General features: G+C 47.0%; 2 protein-coding genes across 6 annotated transcripts in view; both read right to left on the bottom strand.

Moving 5' to 3' along the window:
- Positions 1-27,694, bottom strand: part of LOC127605701 (uncharacterized) — a 368,389-nt gene that overhangs the window by 144,002 nt on the left and 196,693 nt on the right. The window contains exon 1 of one of the 2 annotated variants that reach the window (XR_007963632.1): positions 15,687-27,491. Coding sequence is in view for 1 of the 2 variants with exons in the window: in XM_052073475.1 (XP_051929435.1) it covers positions 19,026-20,144 (1,119 nt within the window). In the remaining variant the exon portion in view is untranslated. Of the gene's footprint in view, positions 1-15,121; positions 27,492-27,694 lie in introns of those variants that run through there. The other variant, XM_052073475.1, reaches the window with a different exon arrangement.
- Positions 1-27,694, bottom strand: part of tut4 (terminal uridylyl transferase 4) — a 113,434-nt gene that overhangs the window by 48,533 nt on the left and 37,207 nt on the right. For all 4 annotated transcript variants that reach the window (XM_052073314.1, XM_052073312.1, XM_052073313.1 and 1 more), the window contains 4 exons: positions 5,028-5,222; positions 4,744-4,918; positions 4,109-4,650; positions 3,823-3,973 (listed from right to left, as the gene is read on the bottom strand). In XM_052073314.1, coding sequence (XP_051929274.1) covers positions 3,823-3,973; positions 4,109-4,650; positions 4,744-4,918; positions 5,028-5,222 — 1,063 coding nt within the window. The remainder of the gene's footprint in view (positions 1-3,822; positions 3,974-4,108; positions 4,651-4,743; positions 4,919-5,027; positions 5,223-27,694) is intronic.

The following is a 27,694-nucleotide window of genomic DNA, read 5'->3' on the forward strand; positions in this document are numbered from 1 at the left end:
TATTTATGTTGAACACAATGACCAACTTCATTGGAACTGGGTTTGTAGTAAGAAACAGATGGGTAATTAAAACACACCTGTAAGCTGCATGCTTGTATATTATGATGGAATAAAAGTGTATCAGGTGCAGATGCATGAGAAGTAAATGCCTGGAAATAAAAGCTGAAGTGGTGATATTTTGTCTCACATTCATCTTCCATCCATCCATCCATCCATCATCTACCGCTTATCCGGGGCCGGGTCGCGGGGGCAACAGCTTTAGCAGGGAAGCCCAGACTTCCCTCTCCCTAGCTACTTCTTCCAGCTCTCCCCGGGGGATCCTGAGTCGTTCCCAGGCAAGCTGGGTGACATAGTCTCTCCAGCGTGTCCTGGGTCTTCCTCGGGGACATGACCGGAACACCTCACCGGGGAGGCGCTCAGGAGGCATCCGAATCAGATGCCCAAGCCACCTCATCTGGCTCCTCTCGATGTGGAGGAGAAGCGGCTTGACTCTGAGCCCCTCCCGGATGACTGAGCTTCTCACCTTATCTCTAAGGGAGAGCCCGGACACCCTGCGGAGAAAACTCATTTCAGCCGCTTGTATCCGGGATCTCGTTCTTTCGGTCACGACCCATAGCTCGCGACCATAGGTGAGGGTTGGGACGTAGATCGACCGGTAAATTGAGAGCTTCGCCCTTTGGTTCAGCTCCTTCTTCACCACGACAGACCGATACAACGTCCGCATCACAGCAGACGCTGCACCGATCCGCCTGTCGATCTCCGCTCCCTCCTACCCCCACTCGTGAACAAGACCCCAAGATATTTGAACTCCTCCACTTGGGGTAAGACCTCCTCCCCGACCCGGAGGGGGCACTCCACCCTTTTCCGACTGAGGACCATGGTTTCAGATTTGGAGGTGCTGATTTTCATCCCAACCGCTTCACACTCGGCTGCAAAACGCTCCAGTGAGAGTTGGAGAGCCCCGTTTGAAGGATCCAACAGCAACATCTGCAAAAAGCAGGGATGCAATACTGAGGCCCCCAAAACGGACCCCCTCAACGCTTCGGCTGCGCCTAGAAATTCTGTCCATAAAGGTTATGAACAGAATCGGCGACAAAGGGCAGCCTTGGCGGAGTCCTACCCACACTGGAAACGATTCCGACTTACTCCCGGCAATGCGAACCAAACTCTGACATCGGTGGTATAGTGACCGAACAGCCCGTATCAGGGGGTTCGGTACCCCATACCCACGAAGCACCTCCCACAGAACTCCCCGAGGGACACGGTCAAACGCCTTCTCCAAGTCCACAAAACACATGTAGACTGGTTGGGCGAATACCCACATACCCTCAAGGACCCTGCTAAGGGTGTAGAGCTGGTCCACTGTTCCACGGCCGGGACGAAAACCACACTGATCCTCCTCAATCTGAGGCTCGACTTCCTGACGGACCCTCCTCTCCAGCACCCCTGAATAGACCTTACCAGGGAGGCTGAGGAGTGTGATCCCTCTGTAGTTGGAACACACCCTGCGGTCCCCCCTTTTAAAAAGAGGGACTACCACCCCGGTCTGCCAATCCAGAGGCACTCTCCCTGTTGACCACGCGATGTTGCAGAGGCATGTCAACCAGGACAGCCCCACAACATCCAGAGCCTTGAGGAACTCCGGGCGGATCTCATCCACCCCTGGGGCCTTGCCACCGAGGAGCTTTTTAACCACATCGGTGACTTCAACCACAGAGATACAATACAATACAATACATGCTGATTTATATAGCGCTTTCACAACAGCGGCAGCTGTAACAAAGCGCTTCACAAAACAGTTAACATAAAGTAAAATAATAAACACAACACATAACATAAAACACGGACAGTCATGCAGTTCTAACCACTTTTCCATTATGGGCTCTGCTTCCTCCAAGGAAGACGTGTTGGTGGAGTTGAGGAGGTCTTCGAAGTACTCTGCCCACCGGTTCACAACGTCCCGAGTCGAAGTCAGCAGCGCCCCATCCCCACTGTACACAGTGTTAGTGTTGCACTGCTTCCCCCTCCTGAGACGACGGATGGTGGACCAGAATTTCCTCGAAGCCGTCCGTAAGTCCGCTTCCATGGCCTCACCGAACTTTTCCCACGCTCGGGTTTTTGCCTCGGCGACCACCGAAGCCGCGGTCCGCTTGGCCAGTCGATACCCGTCAGCTGCCTCTGGGGTCCCACAGGCCATAAAGGCTCGATAGGACTCCTTCTTCAGCTTGACGGCATCCCTTACTGCTGGTGTCCACCAGCGAGTACGGGGATTGCCGCCACGACAGGCACCAACCACCTTACGGCCACAACTCAGATTGGCCGCCTCAACAATAGAGACACGGAACATGGTCCACTCGGGCTCAATGTCCCCCGCCTCCCCCGGAACATGGGAAAAGCTCTGTCGGAGGTGGGAGTTGAAACTCCGTCTGACAGGGGATTCCGCCAGAGGCTCCCAACAAACCCTCACTATACGTTTGGGTCTGCCAGGACGGACCGGCATCTTCCCCCACCATCGGAGCCTCCTCACCACCAGGTGGTGATCAGTTGACAGCTCCGCCCCTCTCTTCACCCGAGTGTCCAGAACATGCGGCCGCAAATCCGATGATACAACTACAAAGTCGATCATCGAACTGGGGCCTAGGGTGTCCTGGTGCCAAGTACACATATGGACACCCTTATGTTTGAACAAGGTGTTCGTTATGGACAATCCGTGACGAGCACAGAAGTCCAATAACAAAACACCACTCGGGTTCTGATCGGGGGGGCCGTTCCTCCCAATCACGCCCCTCCAGGTATCACTGTCATTGCCCACGTGAGCATTGAAGTCCCCCAGCACAACAAGGGAGTCCCCAGCAGGAGTACTCTCCAGCACACCCTCCAAGGACTCCAAAAAGTGCTGAGCTGCTGTTTGGTGCATCTGCACAAACAAAAGTCAGGACCCGTCCACCCACCCGAAGGCGGAGGGAGGCAACCCTCTCGTCTACCGGTGTGAACCCCAATGTAGAGGCACTGAGCCAGGGGGCAATGAGTATGCCCACACCTGCTCTGCGCCTCTCACCGTGAGCAACTCCAGAGTGGAAGAGAGTCCAACCCCTCTCGAGAGAACTGGTACCAGAACCCAGGCTGTGTGTTGAGGCAAGTCCGACTATATCCAGTCGGAAGTTCTCTGCCTCACACACCAGCTCGGGCTCCTTCCCTGCCAGAGAGGTGACATTCCATGTCCCAAGAGCTAGCTTCTGCAGCCGAGGATCGGACCGCCAGGGTCCCCGCCTTTGGCTGCCGCCCAGTTCACATTGCACCCGACCCCTTTGGCCCCTCTCATGGGTGGTGGGGCCCACGTTGCCTCTTCGGGCTGTGCCCGGCCGGGCCCCATGGGTGTAGGCCCGGCCACCAGGCGCCTGCCAACGAGCCCCACCTCCTGGCCTGGCTCCAGAGGGGGGCCCCGGTGACCCGCGTCCGGGCAAGGGAAACCTAGATCCATTTATTTCAATCATCATTGGGGTCTTTGAGCCGTGCTTTGTCTGGCCCCTCACCTAGAACCTGTTTGCCATGGGTGACCCTGCCAGGGGCATAAAGCCCCAAACAACTTAGCTTCTAGGATCATTGGGACACACAAACCCCTCCACGACGGTAAGGTGACGACTCATGGAGGGGTCACATTCATCTTTTCATTCATTAGTAGTTAAAAAGGGGTGGAAAATGGAACAATTTACTTTTGTGTTTTCTCTTCACAAGGAAGCAGATCGGTCAGCATGCAATAAGTAAAATGTAATCATAATGGGACAAAACTACAAAATTCAATGCAAACCCCCAAATACACACAGTGGCACAGTTTGCAAAGTCCATTCAGGATCTCTCGGAAATGGTTGTTCATTGGAGGTAGGAGCTTCAACTCGATCTTTTTAAAGTCATCAGGACATTCATCTTTCAGGTGACCATCTCGTTTGCAAATACTGCACACAACATTTGGAGGCTGAAGAAAATATAAAGGAAAATTTCAAGAGAGGGGAAAAAAACAAACACAGAAATGCATCTATTTTGCGATTGGTTACAAATAGTCATTGTGGAAAACATACAAAAAGTTGAATAAGGTCTGTGTCATTATTACCTTCCCGCCCGTGAAAATCATCTTATCAAAGATATAGTGAAGCTCTTCTGATGTTGCGACTCCCTCTTTTTCTGAAAAACAGTTTTCCTCCTCTTCACCCTTTAATTCTTCGTGCAGTAAGCCATTGATGGGAAGGGAAGAGTGTTTCGAGGCTTTGCTCTCTTCACTGAGGGCCATAGCCATGAGGCTGCCATCAAGCAGCCTCTCATCCTCCTCTGTGGACAGATCTGACCTAGCTTTATTGTCGCTCAAAATTTCATCATCATCCTTAGATTGTTGGAATGTCATTTGAATGTTCTCATCTGTCAACTTTGATAAATTAGTCTCAATCTTGTTAGCACAGACTGATGCATGCCCTTTCTTTTCTACTTGGGACAATGTGGACTCTTGCTTGCCACCCATCTTGCTTTTCTGCTCCATCCTGCCTTTTTTCTGTGGGCAGGCAAAATATTTATAAGCTGTGCGGAACCGCTCCTGTATGTACTCAAACACCATTTGGCTGTTCAAGCTTCGTGCAACGTTCCTCTTCAAGGCAAAAGGATCTTGGTGAAAGAGACAAGAGTCCGTTTTTGCTTTTTTTCCCACAAACTTAGATCAACAAGCTGAAGTACGGACTTCCAGTACTCAGCACTTACCTTCTATAGCAAGCCTGCGACGAGGCCAGTTCTTCATTTCCCGAGATAGAAGCACTTTTAAACGGATGCTGACAATGTATTCTTCCAATCCAAACTCAAGAGTGTAGAAACGCAGGAGTTCCAACCATAACTGTCCCAGTGACACTTCTTCACACAATTCAAAAGTCAGCCGAGCCTTTAAAAGGGGTCAAATAAAAAAGGAAAATGACAGCTCGCACAAATAACAAGAAGATCCAAAGCTTCCATGAGTAAACAACACAACTATCAAATCAAATAAGACTCACCAAGCCATGTGAAATCTGAGCCTTATCAGGTTTACTGCGCTCTGGTTTTGATCTGCCTTCCCCCCTAGCATCGTTTTGATTCTCTACATGCCCATCCATGGTGCTTGAAGGTCTGTGCTCCCATTGCACATACATGTCTGACTGGATTCCTGTAAGATGATACTCATCCACATGTTTCACGTCAAAGCCATCAATCTGAAATAGCATAACACCAAACAAAATAAAAATAAATGACGGTATGCATTAAAGACCAATATAGCCTAAAAATAATAATTCAGATTTCAGATTATTCAAGTTTTCAAGTTCAATTCAAGTTCTAGTTTTCATTTTTTTCCTCTTCCGGAATTTATTTGATTTATTTCTCCTTATACCAAACATGATTTCAACATTCTTTTCCCAAGCATTGTTTTTTTTTTTTTACAAATATACAGTTGGTATAAAGTCTACACGCCAATGTTCAAGTGCCAGGTTTTGGGGATACAAAAAAAAATGAGACCAAGAAAAAACAGACTTTAAAAGGGTAAAATCTTGTGCATTCCAGGAATGAAAATGGGTCAGATTTGAAAAATGTGTTACGTATACGACCCCTGTCAGGGAGTCCAGTCCTCTTCCAGTACAATATTTTTAATATTTCATATTTAACCATCAATTTGGTGCATTTTAAGAAAAAAACATCATTCACAATTAAAAGACTGTCAATGTACGTGTAAGCAGAAATGGGCATTCCGTCCCTTGGGATGGAACAGATGCCTATGTTAGGGACTGAGGACATAGGACTTTTTTTTTTTAAAGGACAGACGAAGCAAGGACGGAGGTGGGTTTTCATCTGTCCCTTTAATCGGCCCTAACCTCGTCAAGTACCTATGGACACCCATTTCATGACTGACAGAAACACACCCAAACTGTTTTACATGTGTAATCCATATATACACTACTTCAGAATTAATGTGGCGCATCGCTTGTCTCGTCCGTGTTCACTGTGTTTGTATGCGGGAGGGAGTGACTTCACTTCAAACGAAGCAGACAAGAGGAGGAGCACTCGTCATCCATCCAAAAAAGTTTACACATGACCAGTAGTCTGGTCACCGATGGTGGTAGTGTTGGAAGCTAAGTGCAATCTTAGCTGACACTTAAACAATTGTCAACAATTCAATGCCAAAAAAGCTGGCTATGTTGTATGGCTCTCGGTTCGCTTCGACCAAATGATTATGTCCCCCATTTGAGACACGGATTTCTAATAGTAAACTGCATTTTTATTATTTTACATTATACTAATTGCTATTTTTTGTGTTGTGAAATACTAAGGGTGAGTTGCTTATCAATGAGACATAAAAATATAAAGAAACAGTGATGTCAATTTTGTTTGATTGATGACCAGTCTAATCTGCAACAGGCAATCACAGCGTTATAATAAGGTTTGGTACGCAGATGTATACGCGATGAATATGTCAATTTTAGCCTTGTTATCACGTAATGTGACATGTCATGTGTTTTGTATTTTATGGACCCGTTTCTCTCGTGAAGTGATCTAAGCTTTGTACTGAGCGCTTAAATCAGAAAGAAAACACAGTAAAATCCTTCATACTTGGGCAATCATTCTATTTTCAGAAACTAGTGTGAGTATAAGTAAAGATGTCAACATAAAGCTGGTTGATCATTGATCACAGTCAATGTTCTCTCGAAGCTGTGCAACTGCGCACTGGTCGCACACTCTTTGCACACAAGAAACCTATCCAGTGCAGCGAACACACTGCAAAAGAATTCGATAAATAACTTTTTTTTCTGTGTCATTTTGCTGTGTGAATTCAGTGAATGACATATGTCCAGCCAATCATACGATCCGATGCAATGACGCGATACAGCCAATCACGACACAGACGGCATGTGTTCTCCTCAAACACGCTACATAACAATAACATAGCAGCAAGGAGTGCATGTCCTCCGAGACAAGTTTCTCCTATGGGAGACCAAATAAAAAGTCAAATCAACAGTGCGGCAGAGATACGTGACACTCATGGCGAAATGAGCGGGCAGTGAACGGGATAAGTTGACTCCCCAAACCAAAATATAAATGAACTGCGGTTCTTCTAAGTTGGAATGCTTGTCGCAGTATGTGCAAATAAAAGAACAAGCCGTGAAACTGGGTGAGATATTTTCTAATATGAGCGAGCAAGGTCTGCTCTGCAAAACATGCAGCGAAGCTCAAGTTGTGAGCAAATTTCATGATAAAAAAATACAGTATGCACTAAATGGAAGCTGGACTACCTCAAGCAACAGATTCACCAGAAAAGTCATCTTTAATGCTGTTGGAATTATACAAAGACGCAAGATGGGAAAATGGATTTGTACATTATTGCAGGAGAGCGCAAACGATTGGGAGGAAAAGAATCGGCTGTCCCATAGGAAAAAAAAAATCTTACCCTGAGCAAGTTAGAGTTCTCATTGACAATATATTACTTGCCACTGAAATGAATGCATTAATTGCTGTTATAATTTGTTTCTTTTCATAAGCCATGAAAATTGCTATGATCCCAGGTGTGATACTGGTGCGTGGCCACAGCGAGCATTTCTGATCTTGCTCACAGTGGTCCTCGTGTGCTCCGGGAGGTTGTCTGTTTGCCCTGAGATAAGAAAAATTGGAGGGAGCATTGATCACAGTTTTCGCAAATTAGGCGACATTTATATTTACATGTTACAGATTTCGACCATCATGGTGCATGAGTCTACGGCAAGTGAGATGGGACTTATTACATTAGAATCGACAACTAATAAGATAAGATAATAGATAACCTTTATTTGTCCCACACTGGGGACATTTGCAGTCTACAGCAGCAAAATTGGGGGGGGGGGTTAGAAAAGGAAAAAAAAGTGTTGCATGCACAAAATAAATAAATGTTTCAGAAAAAGAACTGTAACAGTATAAAATGCAATATAAATATAAGTTTCATATATGCATCTTATGCATACATAAGGTGGCTGTGCTATTTACAATGGTTACAGGTTTTCATGCTTTCTCTTATGTATTGTAGAAATGTAAAGTAAAAGTAATGAGCCATTTGAAATGTTTAATACAAGATTCCACGGGAGCCACAAGTCATTGGAAATCTAAAATGAAGAGAAATACAGTGATTCCTCGCTATATTGCACTTTATTTATCGCGGCTTCACTGCATCACATTTTGTTTCCCAAAGTACTGTGTTCAGACAAAAATGCAGAATGACTTAGAGCAGGGGTGGCATGCGGCTCTTTGGCTGGTTCAATGCGGCTCCCGGACTCTCACGCGACAAGCGTCGAAAACGCCTCGGCAGCGGCGATGCCATTCAAACAAGGCGCCAACTTCACAGAACGTAGTCCGTCAGCCTATCATCAATCCCGTTACTTGATTGACATAGAGGGCAACCAATGAGATGACCGCATCACTGCTCAAGCGCAAACAACGGCGCTAAGTGCTAAGATAGTCACCGAATTACCTCTGATTTTAAGGCAGTGGTGCCCAATCCGTCGAGCAGAATCGACCGGAAGCCAGCAAACTGGTCCCAAGCCGACCGCAAGGCATGGGAAAAAAGGTTTGTATTTTAAGGTTTCATTCATTTTCAGCCCGTTCCGACTGTTGCTCATCGTGTTGTGTCTGCATATGTGCGCGAGTGCACTGGTGAACACTCACGTGAGTGCGTGAGTGCGTGAGTGCGTGCGTGCGTGCGTGCGAGCGTGCATGTGTGTGTGTGTGTGCGTGTGTGTATGTGTGTATGCTTGCACGTGCACGATCGGGTCGTTTGTGACAAGTTGGTTGCTTCAAAAAAGTGTGTGTGTGTGTGTGTGCGTGTGTCTGTGCATGCGCGTGCACGAGGAAGGGTATTATGTGGCTCTTTGCAGTAACTAGGTAAAAAAATTGGCTCTTCGTTTCTGACTGGTTAGCCACCCCTGACTTAGAGGTTTTGTACATGGCTGTACGCATGACTGGTTCAAGGTGCGACGTCGACCAATGACAACACGAATTGATCTATCGAAAAAAATGTTGCCTCTCAGCTCCACTCCCACCTCACCTGAAACAGTCTTTATGAACAATTCCAGTCCGGCTTCCATCCCCGTCACAGTACAGAAACAGCCCTCATAAAAATCACAAATGATCTTTTCATGGCAGCAGACTTTGGCTTAATCTCCCATCCTCATGCTCCTTGACCTGAGTGCAGCTTTCGACACCATTTCTCACCCCATCCTCTTTAATTCGACTCTCCATCATAGGCATCACCCAGACCCCCCTAAGTTGGTTCCACTCTTATCTCACTGGCCGGTCTCAGTTCATCCAACTGAATTCCTACACTTCACAATCCCTCCACATCTCCTCCGGTGTACCCCAGGGCTCTGTCCTGGGTCTCCTCCTTTTCATAATCTACCTTCACCCCCATGGCAATATTTTTCGCAATTTTGGTATACACTTTCACTGCTTCGCGGATGACACCCAGCTCTACCTCTCCAGCAAACCCAACGCATCCCTCCCATCCTCCACCCTCTCAAACTGTTTCTCAGATATCAAATATTGGTTCACCCATAACTTCCTCAAGCTAAAGAGCAATAAGACTTCTCCTAGTCGGTACCAAATCCACCCTACACAAAGCCGACAGTTTTCCCTCACAATTGATAATTCCACTGTATCTCCTTCCCTCCAGGTTAAGAGCCTGGGTGTCATCCTCGACAGCTCACTATCTTTCCACTCCCACATCAATAACATTACCCGGTCCACATATTTCCACCTCCATAATATTAACCGTCTCCGTCCCTTCTCACTCCTCTGCTATCCTCCTCTCGTCACCTCCCCTATTTCGGTCACATCACCCCATCCTACGACAGCTCCATTGGCTCCCTGTCAAACTTAGTATCAATTTCAAAATACTTCTCTCGATATTCAAAGCCATCCATAACCTTGCCGCCATCCTATCTGTCAGATCTTCTTCAGATTTCCATTCCCTCTTGCTCACTCAGGTCTTCATCCTCCCTCCACCTCTCTGTACCCTCTGCCTGTCTCAACACAATGGGGTGCAGAGCCTTCAGCCGCAGTGCACCCCATCATCTGTGCGGAGTATGGACTGGAAACCCCAATGTCAAAATTAGAAACACCTCCGAAGGTGGTGGAGAATGACAGAGCGAAGATCCTGTGGGACTTCCAGATCCAGACTGACAAGATGGTAATGGCGAACCAACCAGATATCGTGATCATAGATAAAGGGCAAAGGAAAGCCGTTGTAGTGGATGTAGCGGTCCCAAATTATGGAAACATCAAAAAGAGGTAACACGAGAAACTCGAGAAATACCAAGGGCTCAGAGAGGAGCTGGAGAGAGCCTGGAAGGTAAAGGTGACAGTCGAGCCTGTGGTGGTCGGAGCACTCGGGGCAGTGACCCCCAAACTAGATAAGTGGTTGCAACAGATCCCGGGAACAACATCGGACATCTCAGTCCAGAAATGTGCAGTGCTGGCAACAGCAAGGATACTGCGCAGAACCCTCAAGCTTCCTGGCCTCTGGTAGAGTGGTAGAGGAGCCGAGCGGAATGAGGGACGGACACCACCCAAGGGGTGAGATGAGGATTTTTTTTTTTAAATACAGTAAATATTCTTTAGTACGGACTCGTGTTTGCGCTGTCCAATTTGTCCTGATAACAGAAATTCCTCATTTCGGAAATGAGCATGGTACATGTCCTTTATGAACCTGCAAGTATGTTGTTGTTGTACTTTATTTAGCCATTTTACAATGTACTTACGAGACTGGTACCTGCTAGGGGCATGCCTTTAGCGTCCTCGTTCACGCTCACCCTTCACTCATTGGCGACTGGCACCTGACAGGGGCGTGCGTTTAGAGTCATCATATATACCGGTCGATCTCCGTCCCAACCCTCATCTATGGTCACGAGCTATGGGTGCAGCGTCTCCTGTGATGCGGACGTTGTATTGGTCTGTCGTGGTGAAGAAGGAGCTGAGCCAAAGGGCGAAGCTCTCAATTTACCGGTCGATCTCCGTCCCAACCCTCATCTATGGTCACGAGCTATGGGTCGTGACCGAAAGAACGAGATCCCGGATACAAGCGGCCGAAATGAGTATTCTCCGCAGGGTGTCCGGGCTCTCCCTTAGAGATAAGGTGAGAAGCTCGGTCATCCGGGCTATATATATATATATATATATATATATATATATATATATTGCGCGTCGTGTCCCGCACGCGGTCTATCCTTCCGTCTGTCCCTTTTCAAAACGTACCTACTTCACCGCGCCGCTGCACGCCGCCACTGCGCCGCTCAGGCAGTGGCTCACTACGATCACGCGGGCATCTTAGCGAAAAAATGTTGTCTACCCACAAGCATTGCAATGAAATTGTTAGTTATTTAGGGGCATAGGGGGCTCTGGGTAGAGGTAGTACCTTTGATGTCTGGCTGTTGCACCCGGAAAGGTGGACAGGCATCACTGGGCCTCACCTATCTCCTAAATCGCTCACATGTGGCTCCAAACGCCATACCCCGGGCAACGGCTTCAACAGGCCGGCTGAACCATGTGAAGGGAGTGATGTTGACACTGCATCACTGGGCGGAGGAACTTTTTTGGAAGTCAACGGCCAGAGCGGAAGGGCTCCATGTAGAACCCAATGGTCATGTGTCCTGGGTCAAGGCGAGCCACCAAGTACCGGGGGATATCGGCTGTGGCCAACGGCTTGGAGAGGAGATGGGCACCGCCAGGTCTAACTGCCCAAGAATCGCCATGATGAAGACTTCAACCAAAGATTCCATACCGGCTCGGTCAACGCCCGGGTTAACAAGGACCGCGTCTACCGTTACATATCAGGGCGGAGACGATAAGTATGTGACTGGTAATGACAACAACAGAGGCAAGCTACGATCCAGAGAAAACATAACAATTGGCACATGGAATGTAAGAAAATTACACCAAGATGGGAAACTGGAAGAACTAGTCCATGAGATGGACAGGTATCACTGGAACCTTCTAGGCCTGTGCGAAGTGAGATGGAAAAACATCAGGGAAATGTCAACGCAGGAAGGACACAAGCTGTATTATATCGGAAGACAAGACACTCATGAAGAAGGAGTCGGCTTCTTGGTACACAAAAACATTGTGGGCACAGTCTTAGGCTGTCGCCCAATCTCCAGCAGGCTAATTACAATCCGCCTAAAGGCAGCACCCTTCAACATCACTGTGGTACAAGCCTACGCTCCAACATCAACATATAGTGAGGAGGACGCAGAAGAATTCTACATCCAACTCCAGGGAATTATAGACGAAGTGCACAAGAAAGACATAATAATAATACAGGGCGATTGGAATGCCAAAGTTGGTAGAGATGCTTATAAAAATTGGAGGGGAACATATGAACCATCTTGCAACCTTGTAACAAATGAGAGAGGACTGCGGCTTCTGGAATTTGCTGCTACCAACAGTTTAGCACTGGCCAACACCTTCGGTGCTCATAAAGCCTCTAGGAGAGAAACCTGGCACAGCCCTGATGGTCACACTCATAACCAGATTGATTACATCATGGTTCCTAAGCGCTTCTGCTCAGGAATAAACATCACCCGCACCCGCAGTTTCCCCGGGGCAGACATAGGAAGTGACCACAATCTAGTAATGATGACATTCAAAACAAGACTCACAGATTCACAAGACTGAGATTCAACCTCGACAAACTAAAAGACCCCAAAGTCAGGGAAGAGTTCCAAGCAATGATTGGAGGGAGTTTTGCAGCCCTGACAGTCCTGGATGAGAACACGGACATTGAAGAAGCCATCAACACCTTTAACTCTGCAATTGCAGGGACGGCTGACAAGATATTGGGCAAACACCAACATCCTAAAAAACCATGGGTCACCAACGAAATTTTACAGTTGTGTGATAAAAGACGCGACCTAAAGAAAGAAAAAAGGGATTTAGAGGGAGCAAAGAAGTATCGGGAGGCCAACAACAGAGTCCGGAAGGAAATGAAGAAAGCAAAAGAAGCCTGGATAGAACAAAAGTGCAGCGAGATACAGGAAAGCCTAGATAAGAACAACACAAGGAAAGCATTCCAAGTGGTGAAAGACTTGACCACCGAGAAAAAAGGAAGACCTAGCCGCATACAAAGCAAGACCGAAATATGCCTCACAGAAGAAAAGGATGTCCTGAACAGATGGACAGAATACTGCAAAGACCTGTACAATTACAAACTAAATGGGGACCCATCAGTACTCAAATGTCCACTAACACCACCAGAAGAAGACTCAAGCCCCATACTGCGCGAAGAAGTGGAACTATCTGTCAAGGAACTTAAAAAAGGAAAGTCTGCCGGAGCAGACAATATCCCTGCGGAACTAGTCCAAGCAGGAGGAGAGGCAATGATAACAGCCCTCACAAAAATTTGCAACCATATATGGAGTACCGGAGTCTGGCCAACACCCTGGACTCAATCATTAATAATCACCTTGCCGAAAAAAGGAAATCTACAGCAGTGTGAAAATTATCGCACTATCAGCTTGATCAGTCACCCAAGCAAAGTCCTGCTGAAGATCATTCTGCACAGACTGAAGCCCATAGCTGAGAACATCATAGCTGAGGAACAGGCTGGATTCAGAGCAGGACGCAGCACCACAGAACAGATTTTTAACTTAAGAATAATCTGCGAAAAACACCTACAGCACCAAAAAGACCTATACCACGTATTTATAGATTTCAAGAAGGCCTTTGACAGGGTATGGCACGCAGCCCTATGGACCACCATGCGCAAGTATAACATCGATGCCAACCTCGTCCGAATCATCGAAAACCTGTATGGAAAGGCCTCAAGTGCTGTCCTCCTGAATGGAAGTATCGGCAATTGGTTTAAAACTACAGTCGGTGTGCATCAGGGTTGCCTACTCTCACCCACCCTCTTCAATGTGTATCTAGAGAGGATCATGGAAGATGCCCTTGAACATCATGAAGGCACAATCTCCATCGGAGGGAGAAACATCACCAACCTCAGATTTGCTGATGACATAGATGGACTGGCAGGAACAGAAGATGAGTTACAGCGACTAGTAGAACACCTGGATGAAGCAGCTGCCTCATATGGCATGGAAATATCGGCCGAAAAAACAAAGCTGATGACCAACAACAATCAAGGCATCAATCTTGATATCCAAGTCAGTGGGAAAAAACTAGAAACTGTGCAGTCATTTAAATACTTAGGCTCTATTATCTCAGACGAGGGCTCGAGGCCCGAGATGTTGGCAAGAATTGCTCAAACATCAACAGCAATAGCAAAACTCCAAACCATTTGGAAAGATAAGAACATAGCTCTGCGCTCAAAGATCCACCTTCTACGCTCCCTTGTCATGTCAATCTTCCTATATGCATGTGAAACCTGGACACTAACAGCAGATCTCCAAAGAAAGATCCTTGCAATGGAGATGAGATGCTACAGGAAGGTATTAAACATCCCTTACACCGATCATGTAACAAACGAGGAAGTTCAAAATAGGATACAACAAGCTATCGGGCACCATGACAACCTACTCACCATCGTAAAAAGACGGAAGTTACGGTGGTACGGCCATGTTACGAGATCATCAGGCCTTGCAAAGACGGTGCTACAAGGAACTGTACAAGGATCTTGGATACAAACGAGGAAGGCAGAAAAAGAGGTGGGAGGACAACATCAGAGAGTGGACCAACCTGGATTTCGTAAAGTCCCAGAGAGAGGCAGAAAACAGAGACCGTTGGAAAGAAACGGTGAAAGGGTCCTCACGGGCGCACCAACGACCACAACCGAGGTCAAGGGATAGGTGAATGAAGATGAACAAAAAGTTGAACCAAGCAACAACACTTTTTGTGGGCCGAAGGCCGAAGGCCCACCTTACCAGCCTTCCGCAGGAACTAGCTGATGAACCAGCTAGTATATATATATATATATATATATATATATATATATATATATATATATATATATATATATATATATATATATATATATATATATATATATATATATATACTAGCTGGTTCATCAGCTATATATATATATATATATATATATATATATATATATATATATATATATATATATATATATATAGCGGCTGGATAGCTCAGTTGGTAAGGCATCGGTTTGGCATACGGGGGACGGTGGACGGGCGATCCCGAGACGTTCCCAGGCCAGCTGGGTGACAGTCTCTCCAGCGTGTCCTGGGTCTTCCTCGGGGTCTCCTCCCGGTGGGACATGCCCGGAACACCTCACCAGGGAGGCGCTCAGGAGGCATCCGAATCAGATGCCCAAGCCACCTCATCTGGCTCCTCTCGATGTGGAGGAGAAGCAGCTCGACTCTGAGCCCCTCCCGGATGACCGAGCTTCTCACCTTATCTCTAAGGGAGAGCCCGGACACCCTGCGGAGAAAACTCATTTCGGCCGCTTGTATCCGGGATCTCGTTCTTTCGGTCACGACCCATAGCTCGTGACCATAGATGAGGGTTGGAACGGAGATCGACCGGTAAATTGAGAGCTTCGCCCTTTTGTTCAACTCCTTCTTCACCACGACAGACCGATACAACGTCCGCATCACAGGAGACGCTGCACCGATCCACCTGTCGATCTCCCGCTCCCTCCTACCTCCACTCGTGAACAAGACCCCAAGATACTTGAACTCCTCCACTTGGGGCAAGATCTCCTCCCCGACCCGGAGGGGGCACTCCACCCTTTTCCGACAGAGGACCATGGTTTCAGATTTGGAGGTTCTGATTTTCATCCCAACCGCTTCACACTCGCTCCAGTGAGAGTTGGAGAGCCCCGTTTGAAGGAGCCAACAGCACCACATCATCTGCAAAAAGCAGGGATGCAATACTGAGGCCCCCAAAACGGACCCACTCAACGCTTCGACTGCGCCTAGAAATTCTGTCCATAAAGGTTATGAACAGAATCGGCGACAAAGGGCAGCCTTGGCGGAGTACTATCCCCAGGAAACGATTCCGACTTACTGCCGGCAATGCGAACCAAACTCTGACATCGGTGGTATAGTGACGGAACAGCCCGTATCAGGGGGTTCGGTACCCCATACCCACGAAGCACCCCCCACAGAACTCCCCGAGGGACACGATCAAACGCCTTCTCCAAGTCCACAAAACACATGTAGACTGGTTGGGCGAATTCCCACATACCCTCGAGGACCCTGCTAAGGGTGTAGAGCTGGTCTACTGTTCCACGGCCGGGACGAAAACCACACTACTCCTCCTCAATCTGAGGCTCGACTTCCTGACGGACCCTCCTCTCCAGCACCGCTGAATAGCTTACCAGGGAGGCTGAGGAGTGTGATCCCTCTGTAGTTGGAACACACCTTCCGGTCCCCCTTTTTAAAAAGAGGGACTACCACCCCGGTCTGCCAATCCAGAGGCACTCTCCCCGTTGACCACGCGATGTTGCAGAGGGGTGTCAACCAGGACAGCCCCACAACATCCAGAGCCTTGACGAACTCCGGGCGGATCTCATCCACCCCTGGGGCCTTGCCACCGAGTAGCTTTTTAACCACATCAGTGACTTCAACCACAGAGATAGGAGAGGCCACCTCAGAGTCCCCAGGCTCTGCTTCCTCCAAGGAAGGCGTGTTGGTGGAGTTGAGGAGGTCTTCGAAGTACTCTGCCAAACGGTTCACAAAGTCCCAAGTCGAAGTCAGCAGCGCCCCATCCCACTGTACACAGTGTTAATGGTGCACTGCTTCCCCCTCCTGAGACGTCGGATCAGAATTTCCTCGAAGCCGTCCGGAAGTCGGGTTCCATGGCCTCACCGAACTCTTCCCACGCTCGGGTTTTTGCCTCGGCGACAACCGAAGCTGCGTTCCACTTGGCCAGTCGATACCCGTCAGCTGCCTCTGGGGTCCCACAGGCCATAAAAGCTCGATAGGACTCCTTCTTCAGCTTGACGGCATCCCTTACTGCTGGTGTCCACCAGCGAGTACGGGGGTTTCCGCCACGACAGGCACCAACCACCTTACGGCCACAACTCAGATTGGCCGCCTCAACAATATAGGCACGGACCATGGTCCACTTGGGCTCAATGTCCCACTGCCTCCCCCGGAACATGGGAAAAGCTCTGTTGGAGGTGGGAGTTGAAACTCCTTCTGACAGGGGATTTCGCCAGACGCTCCCAACAAACCCTCACAATACGTTTGGGTCTGCCAGGACGGACCGGCATCTTCCCCACCATCGGAGCCAACTCACTACCAGGTGATGATCAGTTGACAGCTCCGCCCCTCTCTTCACCCGAGTGTCCAGAACATTCCGTTCTTCCCAATCACACCCCTTCAGGTCTCACTGTCATTGCCCACGTGAGCATTGAAGTCCCCCAGCAGAACAAGGGAGTCCCCAGCAGGAGTACTCTCCAGCACACCTTCCATGGACTCCAAAAAGGGTGGGTATGCTGAGCTGCTGTTTAGTGCATATGCACAAACAACAGTAAGGACCCCTCCACCCACCCAAAGGGAGGCAACCCTCTCGTCTACCGGTGTGAACCCCAATGTACAGCCGCGTGGCAATGAGTATGCCCACACCTGCTCTGCGCCTTCCACCGTGAGCAACTCCAGAGTGGAAGAGAGTCCAACCCCTCGAGAGAACTGGTACCAGAACCCAGGCTGTGTGTGGAGGCAAGTCCGACTATATCCAGTTAGAAATTCTCTGCCTCACACACCAGCTCGGGCTCCTCCCCTGCCAGAGAGGTGACATTCCATGTCCCAAGAGCTAGCTTCTGCAGCCGAGGATCGGACCGCCAGGGTCCCCGCCTTTGGCTGCCACCCAGCTCACATTGCACCAGACCCCTTTGGCCCCTCTCATGGGTGGTGAGCCCATGGGAAGGGGGACCCACGTTGCCTCTTCGGGCTGTACCCGGCCGGGCCCCATGGGTGTAGGCCCGGCCACCAGGCGCTTGCCAACGAGCCCCACCTCCAGGCCTGGCTCCAGAGGGGGGCCCCGGTGACCCGCGTCCGGGCAAGGGAAACTTAGATCCATTTATTGTAATCTTCATCAGGGGTCTTTTAGCCGTGCTTTGTCTGGCCCCTCACCTAGAACCTGTTTGTCATGGGTGACCCTGCCAGGGGCATAAAGCCCAAGACAACTTAGCTCCTCGGATCATTGGGACACACAAACCCCTCCACCACGGTAAGGTGACGACTCACGGAGCACAGACACCAGTGTTCGTTATGTGTCGCTGTATTCAAAACTGCCGGCCGTACAAACAAGCGCAAGCACTTCCCCCGTGCTGCTGGGGGAAACCATTCTGAAAGAGGGGGGTTTCACTCCCTAATCACAGTCAGGCTATGTTGATTATGTTGGTCCTTCTTGCGCGGAAGTCTTTCTACGGTTTTTGTGTCTACCTCATTTCGGATGACTACACTTGGTTCGATGACAACACTGGAGACGTTTAATTCTCGCTAGGTCGCTACAACAGCACCGCACTGTCACTGTCAGATGAACACAGAGAAGCTCCACCCGCTCTATTTATATGGACACGAAACGCTGTACCCTTCCACACAAAATAGTTCCAAACAAGTAACAATCGCGTCAGTGGCATAAAACGTATACCTGTATACCTATACACAGAGAGAGAAGAACAGGTAACTTTGGTCTTGTCAGTGGAGCAATCTGTCAACTTTTTAAAAGAAAACTCTCCATTCATAAACTTTTTAAGTATCCGTTTTCGGTGTCTCGCGCTGCCATGGCTGGCAAAACAGACATGGGCGTGGACTTCTGCAGCGCGCTATTTATTTTGTTTCTGGTGTATTTATAGAGCACCATAACATCTGCTTGTGACGTGTGCCGCGTTAATCTTGCGAAAAAAAAATGTAAACCCATTAAAATTCATTTAAATTAATGCCAATAAAAACGCGCTAAACTGACAGCTCTAATATATATATATATATATATATATATATATATATATATATATATATAAAAAATCCTCATCTCACCCCTCGGGTGGTGTCCGTCCCTCATTCAGCTCGGCTCCTCTACCAGAGGCCAGGAAGCTTGAGGGTTCTGCGCAGTATCCTTGCTGTTCCCAGCACTGCACATTTCTGGACTGAGATGTCCAATGTTGTTCCCGGGATCTGTTGCAACCACTCATCTAGTTTGGGGGTCACTGCCCCGAGTGCTCCGACCACCACAGGCACGACTGTCACCTTTACCTTCCAGGCTCTCTCCAGCTCCTCTCTGAGCCCTTGGTATTTCTCGAGTTTCTCATGTTCCTTCTTCCTGATGTTTCGGTAGACTATGCCAGCCACCTGGTTATGGCGTTCCATGTAGGCTTTCCCTGCCAGCATCTTACACCCTGCAGTTATGTGTTGGATCGTCTCAGGTGCTTTTTTGCACAACCTACACCTTGGGTCTTGTCTGGTGTGGTATATCTGGGCCTCGATGGCTCTGGTGCTCAAGGCCTGTTCCTGAGCAGCCAGGATGAGTGCCTCTGTGCTGTCCTTCAGGCCAGCCCTCTCTAGCCACTGATAGGACTTCTTGAGATCAGCCACTTCAGTTATGGTCCGGTGGTACATCCCGTGTAGGGACTTGTCCTCCCATGATGGTCCCTCTACCAGCGCCTCATCTTCTGTTCCCCGTTGTCTGAGTACGTCATCCATTGGAGCCTTCTCCTTGATGTATTCATGGAGCTTGGATGTTTCATCCTGGACAGTGGCTCTCACACTCACTAGTCCCCGGCCTCCTTCCTTTCGGCTTGCGTACAGTCTCAGGGTGCTGGATTTGGGATGGAACCCTCCATGCATGGTTAGGAGCTTTCGGGTCTTAACGTCCGTGGTCTGAATCTCTTCCTTTGGCCACCTTATTATTCCTGCAGGGTATCTGATCACTGGCAGGGCATAGCTGTTTATTGTCCGGGTCCTATTCTTGCCATTGAGCTGGCTTCTTAGGACTTGCCTCACTCGCTGGAGGTATTTGGCCGTAGCCGCTTTCCTTGTTGCCAGTTCGAGGTTGCCATTGGCCTGTGGTATACCAAGGTACTTGTAGCTGTCCTCAATGTCTGCTATTGTTCCTTCAGGGAGTGAGACCCCTTCAGTGCGGACTACCTTTCCTCTCTTAGTGACCATCCGACTACATTTCTCAAGCCCGAATGACATCACGATGTCGCTGCTGTAGATCCTGGTTGTGTGGATCAGGGAGTCTATCTCCCTTCGCTCTTAGCATACAGCTTTATGTCATCTATGTAGAGGAGGTGACTGATTGTATCTCCATTTCTGATGCGGTATCCATAGCCTGTTTTGGTGATTACTTGGCTTAGGGCAGTGGTCCTCAACTAGAAATGCTGTCGGTCCACTTTTTTTTTTAATTAGACCCAGGTCCGGTCCCATGCACGGCGGTCATGGGGAGCAGGGCAATATGCCCATTTAGTATGGTCAAGCTAAGCTTATACAAATCAACACTCCTCACAACCAACCAATAATGGGGTGCATGAAAATAACAATTATTCACTTTGCCAGTACAGAGCAAATAATGAGGGGTATTGTGTTGAGGCACAGGAACTCTTTTATTTTGATAAGTTGTGCCTGCTTAATAATAGAAATAGCCCTTTTAGGGAAATAAGACATTTTTATTTTAACTTTGTTAAACAGTAGTTGTAATTTTCCCATTAATTTAACAAAAACAAAACAAAATACTAATTTTACCAAAATAAATACTAAACATAAAAACAAAAATATCCTTTTCATTTGTACTACTCCACTTTTCACATCCCTTCTGAAATCACTTAAAAAATATATCAGAAGAGGAGTTAAGAACCATTTTAAATACTGACACAAGGGAGCACAGGAATGTGCAGTGCTTTTCTTCCACTCTAGGTGAATGCAATGTCTGAGGCATGCAAATATTATTTGAGGACGCCATTGGGATGTTCATTTACCATGTTGCGGTGTTCTGCTATTCAACAGCTGCAAAGTAGACGGCAGCAGAACTGCACACAATCGAAACCTCCCGCGATTCGTTTTGTCTTATTGTCTGTGTGCGGCTCTCCTGGGCTGAAGCTGTGAGCACACTGTGGCGTCGCGCATACTTCTGTTTCCTGACACAATCATCCATTTTGAATGCGTGCTGACGCTTATGTATGGACACACCTTAAGTTCAGAGGAGCCAATCAGTGCATCGTTATCGCCGACATGCCCTGCTCAGGCAAGGTCTCGAGTGAGTCAAACATTATACACACAAAGTCGCGCTGCCGCGGTCCTCTGCATTACATCCGTTAGTGCACGCAAAGAATACCACGGGTAATTTTAACAAGCGATCGCGGTAATGCGCAGATTATAGTCCACAAATATGAAATGTATAACGTAAAAATCAATTTATAAATTATTTTATACAATTTGACGAGGGTCCGGACAGAGGAGGTCCGGACAGAGGAGGTCGGCGGTCCGGTCGTGGATCGCGGTCCGCCAGTTGAGGAAGAGGGGCTTAGGGTAATATAATATACTGTATATGATTGAACACTCTAAATTGTCCCTAGGTTTGAGTGTGAGCGTGGATGGTTGTTCGTCTCCGTGTGCCCTGTGTTTTGGCTGGCCTACTGCCCGAAGACAGCTGGGATAGGCTCCAGCACCCCCCGCGACCCTAGTGAGGATCAAGCGGCTCGGAAGATGAATGAATGAATATGAATATATACTGTATATAGATATATATACAGTATATATACTGTATATATGCACAGGGTGACACCCCCCCCCCCCCAAAAAACGGGCCCCAACTCTAATTAGGCCCCGTTTCTTAGTGTTTTGTCCAAATGAAATGAAACTTTGGTCATAACTAGTTGATTACATTCAAAACGTGTGTGTGAGAACTTGCTCCGTCTTGCTGGAACCAGAAATCTCGGCCAGAGGCATCATTGGACCAATCTTCATTGAAGAATCTGGCGCAGCAGTGACAGTCACCAAGGAGTGGTATGTGGAGGTCCTCAAAACCTTCAAGAATGAGCTCCAGACCATCTACCCGTCGCTCATGAGCAAGTTCTGGTTCCAGCAAGACGGAGCAAGTTCTCACACCTCAAACCTGTCCCAAGATTGGCTGAAAGAGAACTTCGGCGGCCGAGTGATCAGTCTCAAGACTGATTTTGAGTGGGCACCCCATAGCCCAGACCTAAGCCCCCAGATTTTTTTCTTTGGAGCTATCTTAAGGACAGAGTCTACGCAGGGAAACCCGGAACCATCACGGAACTCAAGAAAGCCATCAGGGAGGAGATGAGAGCCATTACCAATTCAGTCTGTAAGAACGTAATGGACAACTTCTTGCTGTGCCTCAAGAAATGCATGGAGCTAAATGGAGGTCATCTAAAACATATGCTGTACAACGGAGAAAAAAAAAAAACAAAGACCCAAGTGTTTTGATGTGATGTTTTGAATATAATAAACTAGTTATGGCCAACGTTTCATTTCATTCGGACAAAAAACGAAGAAATGGGGCCTAATTAGAGTTGGGGTCCGTTTTTTTGGGTCACCCTGTATGTATATTAGAAGAAGAAGAAGAAGAAAACCTTTATTAGTCTCACAATGGAGAAATTCCATTAGAGCTGTCAAACGATTAAAATATTTAATCTAGTTAAAATGCAACTGTCATAATTAACTCAAATTACCTAAAAATGAATCGCGATTACTCACAGATTTTTTATTCTTTCTGAATTTGCTTTTATATTTTTTCGTACTATTTTTCCCCATTTTAATGCTCTCATCAACATGGAATCATGAATCAGTTTTCCATGTGCAAAATGCTAATATTTACTACATAATAACAATTTCAATGTTCTTTATTTCGGTCACAGCCGTGAGTTTACTGAATGCAACTTACTGATAGCTGCTCTGACATTGGCTTACCGAGCATCATCCTGGTCTCCGATTGGCCAAGAGGGACCTCACTGTCTATGTGTGTAGATACTGAAGCTAGATCCGTAGAAGACAGAGTGGAATGCATCCGATTAGCTGCTCAGAGTAAATTGCTTATGGCTCGACGGACATTCAAAGAAACAAACGTTTCCTCGTATTTTAATCAGCCTGCCACGCAGTAAAGCATGGCAAAGCAATAAAGCAAGTAAAGCATTTTCGACGAAAATGCTTTACTCGTTATCATGCTAAAAACCTTACGCTAACTGGAGCGCTTCTCTCTCATTAGTGCTCCATTTAGCGTAAGGTTTTTAGCCTTCAAGAGCTAACTATGGCCATCGAGGACTACGAAGCGTCCCGTGGCTGGCTTAAAAGTTCATTGCATGACATCAGCTGAGCAACGCTGTCTTGGGTGGCGATCGAGGGTCGGTCGAGTTAGAGACAGTGAGATGGTGGAATGAAAAGCCACCGGGTGCAGGAAGTATTTGTTATTGTTAGATTCAGACGAGCATGGACCGTACATTGCTAAAATGGCGACAAAACGGAAAAGCTCTGATGCTGGAAGAGAGGGTAAAAGTGATCCAAATGAAAGACGGAGCAAGCAAAATAAAAGACTTGAACCAAGAAATTGATTTAAGTGAATGTGAATGCTGATTGTAAATTTCACAATTTCTTTCCCTTTTTTTCTTTCTACACTGACAATATGAAGTGTCAAATAAGTGTGTGCTCATAAGGATGCACGAGTGAAATAAAAATAAAGAGTACACATACGATTGTGTGTGCTTGTACACATACGTTTGTGTGTGTGTGTTTGTGTTTGTGTGTGTTTCAGAATCAGAGAATCGGAATCAGCTTTATTGGCCAAGTATGTAGAACACACAAGGAATTTGTCTCCGGTATCACACGCTGCATTAGTAACATCACAAACAAGGACATGACAAATAAGAATGGAAGGACATTTCGTTATGCAAGTGAACCGTAGTGCGGTGGTACCAACCAGTGACAACTGTTAGACAATGTGCAAAGTATCAAGAAGCACTAAAGTGATGAGTGGTAGTATACAATACTCTGACAGTTGTACAGTTGGTGCAGAAAATCATAGAACCATATTAGAGTGACCAGGAGCAGTATTTGTTGTACAAGAAGAGTGCAACCGTGCAGATGTCCTTGAGCACTTGAAAGTTGACATTTACATCTGAGATCAAATTTGCTACAGTGAAAACCCCCCTGTTGTGAAAAATTGCTTGCTGCAAACATGATTTCGTTGTAGAAGAGTTTCACTGTACAAGTTAAAAGAAAAAAAAGGCAGCAAACGGTCCACGAGAAGCTGCAAAACAACAGCTAGTCACATCGAGCAACATGTACAGTCCTGTATTTAGATATATATAAATATATTAGAGCTGTCAGTTTAGCACATTTTTTATTGACATAAATTTAAATGAATTTTAATGGGCTTAATTTTTTTCTCGCGAGATTAACACGGCACATGTCACATGTCACAGCGGATGCTACGTTGCTCTATAAATAATCCAGAAACAAAACAACAAGCGCGCTGCATACGTCCACACACGTTTGTTTTGCCAGCCACAGCACGCGAAACACCGAAAACAAATACTTAAAGAGTTTATGAATGGAACGTTTACTTTTAAAAAGATTGCTCCACTGACAAGACCAAAGTTACCTGGATCATACAGGTGCAGTGTATGATGTATGCCACTGATGTGATTACTTGTTTGGAACTATTTTGTATGGAAGATTACAGTGATCCGTGTCCATATAAATAGAGCGGGTGGAGCTTTTCTATGTTCGTCTGACAGTGACGGTGAAGTTCAGCGGTGCAGTGGTAGCAACCTAGCGAAAATAAAATGTCTGCAGTGTTGTCATTGAACCAAGTGTAGTCATCCGAAATGATGTCTACACAAAAACGTGGAGATACTTCTACGCAAGATGGACCAACCGAATCAACATAGCCTGACTGCTGTGTTCAAAGCAAACTTGAGAAACCTTTACCTTAGATGTGCACTTTATAATGTTATATTGCTCTGTTTTGATTCCATAAAAAGAGCTGTTAAAGCAGCTGTTGTGTGACAAAACATTTTTTTCACTGTTGTTGATGGACAGTAACATTGTCCATTATGTGTGAATAACTGCTCCAAGTGAAAAATGTGCATGAAAATTCATTCATTCATTCATTCATCTTCCGAGCCGCTTGATCCTCACTAGGGTCGCGGGGTGCATGAAAATTGAAAATCGAAATTGTTGTTTCAGTCAATATTTGCAAAACTGATTCATGATTCCATGTTGATGAGAGCGTTAAAATGGGGAAAAATAGGACAAAAAAAAGAAAAGTAAATTCAGAAACGATCAAAAATGCGTGAGTAATCACGATTAATTTTTAGTGAATTTGTGTTAATTATGACAGTTGCATTTTTAATTAGATTAAATATCGTTTGACAGTTCTCTCTCTCTCTCTCTCTCTCTCTCTATATATATATAGTATATACATGCAATATCAAGGTGTAGGTTGCACAAAGAGGCACCCGAGATGATCCAACACACAGCTGCAGGGTGTAAGATGCTGGCAGGGAAACCTTACATTTAACGCCAAACCAGGTGGCTGGCATAGTCTACCGAAACATCTTTGCGGAGTATGGACTGGAAACCCCAAGGTCAAAATGGGAAACACCTCCAAAGGTGGTGGAGAATGACCGAACGAAGATCCTGTGGGGACTTCCAGATCCAGACTGACAAGATGGTAATGGCGAACCAACCAGATATCGTGATCATTGTTAAAGGGCAGAGGAAAGCAGTTGTAGTGGATCTAGCGATCCCAAGTGATGGAAAAATCAGAAAGAAAGGAACAAGAGAAACTGGAGGAATACCAATGGCACAGAGAGGAGCTGGAGAGAGCCTGGAAGGTAAAGGTGACAGTTGTGCCTGTGGTGGTCGGAACACTCGGGGCAGTGACCCCCAAACTGGATGAGTGGTTGCAACAGATCCTGGGAACAACATCAGACATCTCAGTCCAGAAAAGTGCAATGCTTGGAACAGCAGATTACTGCGCAGAACCCTCAAGCTTCCGGGCCTCTGGTAGAGGACTCAAGTTGAATGTGGGACGAACACCACACGAGGGGTGAGACGAGGAATTTATATACTAAATTCATAGGACAACTCTGATCGGCAATGTACACTACAGCATGTAAGTAGAAATTGAAAAGTACGTCAAAAGGCTCATTCAGAACTCGAGGTTCGACTGTCTTTTGTATTTATGGGTACCGATACTATATGGCTTTAATAATATTAATAAGAATGCTCTTCTACTTTACAATACAAAAACCTGTGTTATGAAATTATTTTTTTGGTTTTTGGAGACATGATTATGGAAAATGTAAACACTGAAAGATATGGACAGAAATAAAGCGTTGCATGTCGACATTAAAAGTTCTGGTTCGCAATTATTGTGAGAAATAATGATTATAACATGACTAGTGTCATCACTCAAATGGATATCAACAGCACAACACCTGTGCTGTTGCATTCTGGGACTTCCGGGTAGAGTGAACGCTGGCGCGTTTTGGCTGCCGCTGCTCTCCCACAACGGTTTTACGGTGTTTTTACGCTCGATTGTTTTACTGTTTCGCATGGAATCACGATCATCATCTCACAGTCATTCCACCCAGCCCCCATTCACGCCTGCCTCGCACTCTCAACTATCTTCGACTGTTTCGTCCCGGCGTCTCAGTGTCCTACCTGTCAACCTGTCGCTCCTCCATTGACCTGTCAAGGATCTGCTCCAGTACTCGTTGGCCGAGCTCCTTCGGCTCCGCTTCCAATGGCTGGGCCCTCCTCCTGCTGTACACCGGCTCCCGGACATCGTTCGCTTTCCTTCCCGGAAATATATTCATTGTGGGTCTCGTCGGGGCTTCTGCCTCAACCGATCCAACACCATCATCTCCTTCTGGTCTTCCTCCCGTCGGCCATCCAGAAACACCGGCCGATCCATCGATCATCGTGCGTTAGCCGGCTTGGCTAGGTCGGCTAACGGCCCCCGCAGCGGCGAGACTGCCGCCGTCAACTTCGGGCTACTTAACATCCGTTCGCTTACTGGGAAGGGTAATCTCATTCAAGATATCCTCACGGACCGTAAGCTTGACATTCTCTGCTTGAATGAAACCTGGCAAACTCCCGGGGACTTCTCACAGTTGAACGATTCCACTCCCCCGGGATTTGTTTACATTTCCAAGCCCCGCGATTCTGGTCGCAGAGGAGGTCTCGCGATAGTATACCGCGAGAAGTGGAAAGTACTTTCGGTTTCTCTCCCGCCACTTTCCTCCTTTGAATGCCTTGCCTGTCAAATATCCGGACCCATCCCCACGATTATTGCCACAGTGTACCGCTCCCCCAAACCACACCGCGACTTTTTAAATGAAGTGTCTACTGTCCTCACCCATCTCTCCTCTTTGTCACCAAATGTAATAATCCTGGGAGATTTTAATATACATATGGACAACACTGCTCTTCCTCTCACCATTGACTTCACTTCTTCAATTAACAGTCTTGGTTTTGATCAATTTGTAGATTTTCCCACACACATCAAAGGTCACACCCTGGATCACCCCCATCCTCCGACAGCTCCACTGGCTTCCTGTCAAACTTAGAATCAACTTCAAAATACTTCTCTATACATTCAAAGCCATCCATAACCTTGCGCCCCCCTATCTGTCAGATCTTCTTCAAATCTCCATTCCCTCTCGCTCACTCAGGTCCTCATCCTCCCTCCACCTTTTTCTACCCTCTGCCCGTCTCAGTAC

Source organism: Hippocampus zosterae, chromosome 8 (assembly GCF_025434085.1).
Source record: "Hippocampus zosterae strain Florida chromosome 8, ASM2543408v3, whole genome shotgun sequence".
Lineage (NCBI taxonomy): Eukaryota > Metazoa > Chordata > Actinopteri > Syngnathiformes > Syngnathidae > Hippocampus > Hippocampus zosterae.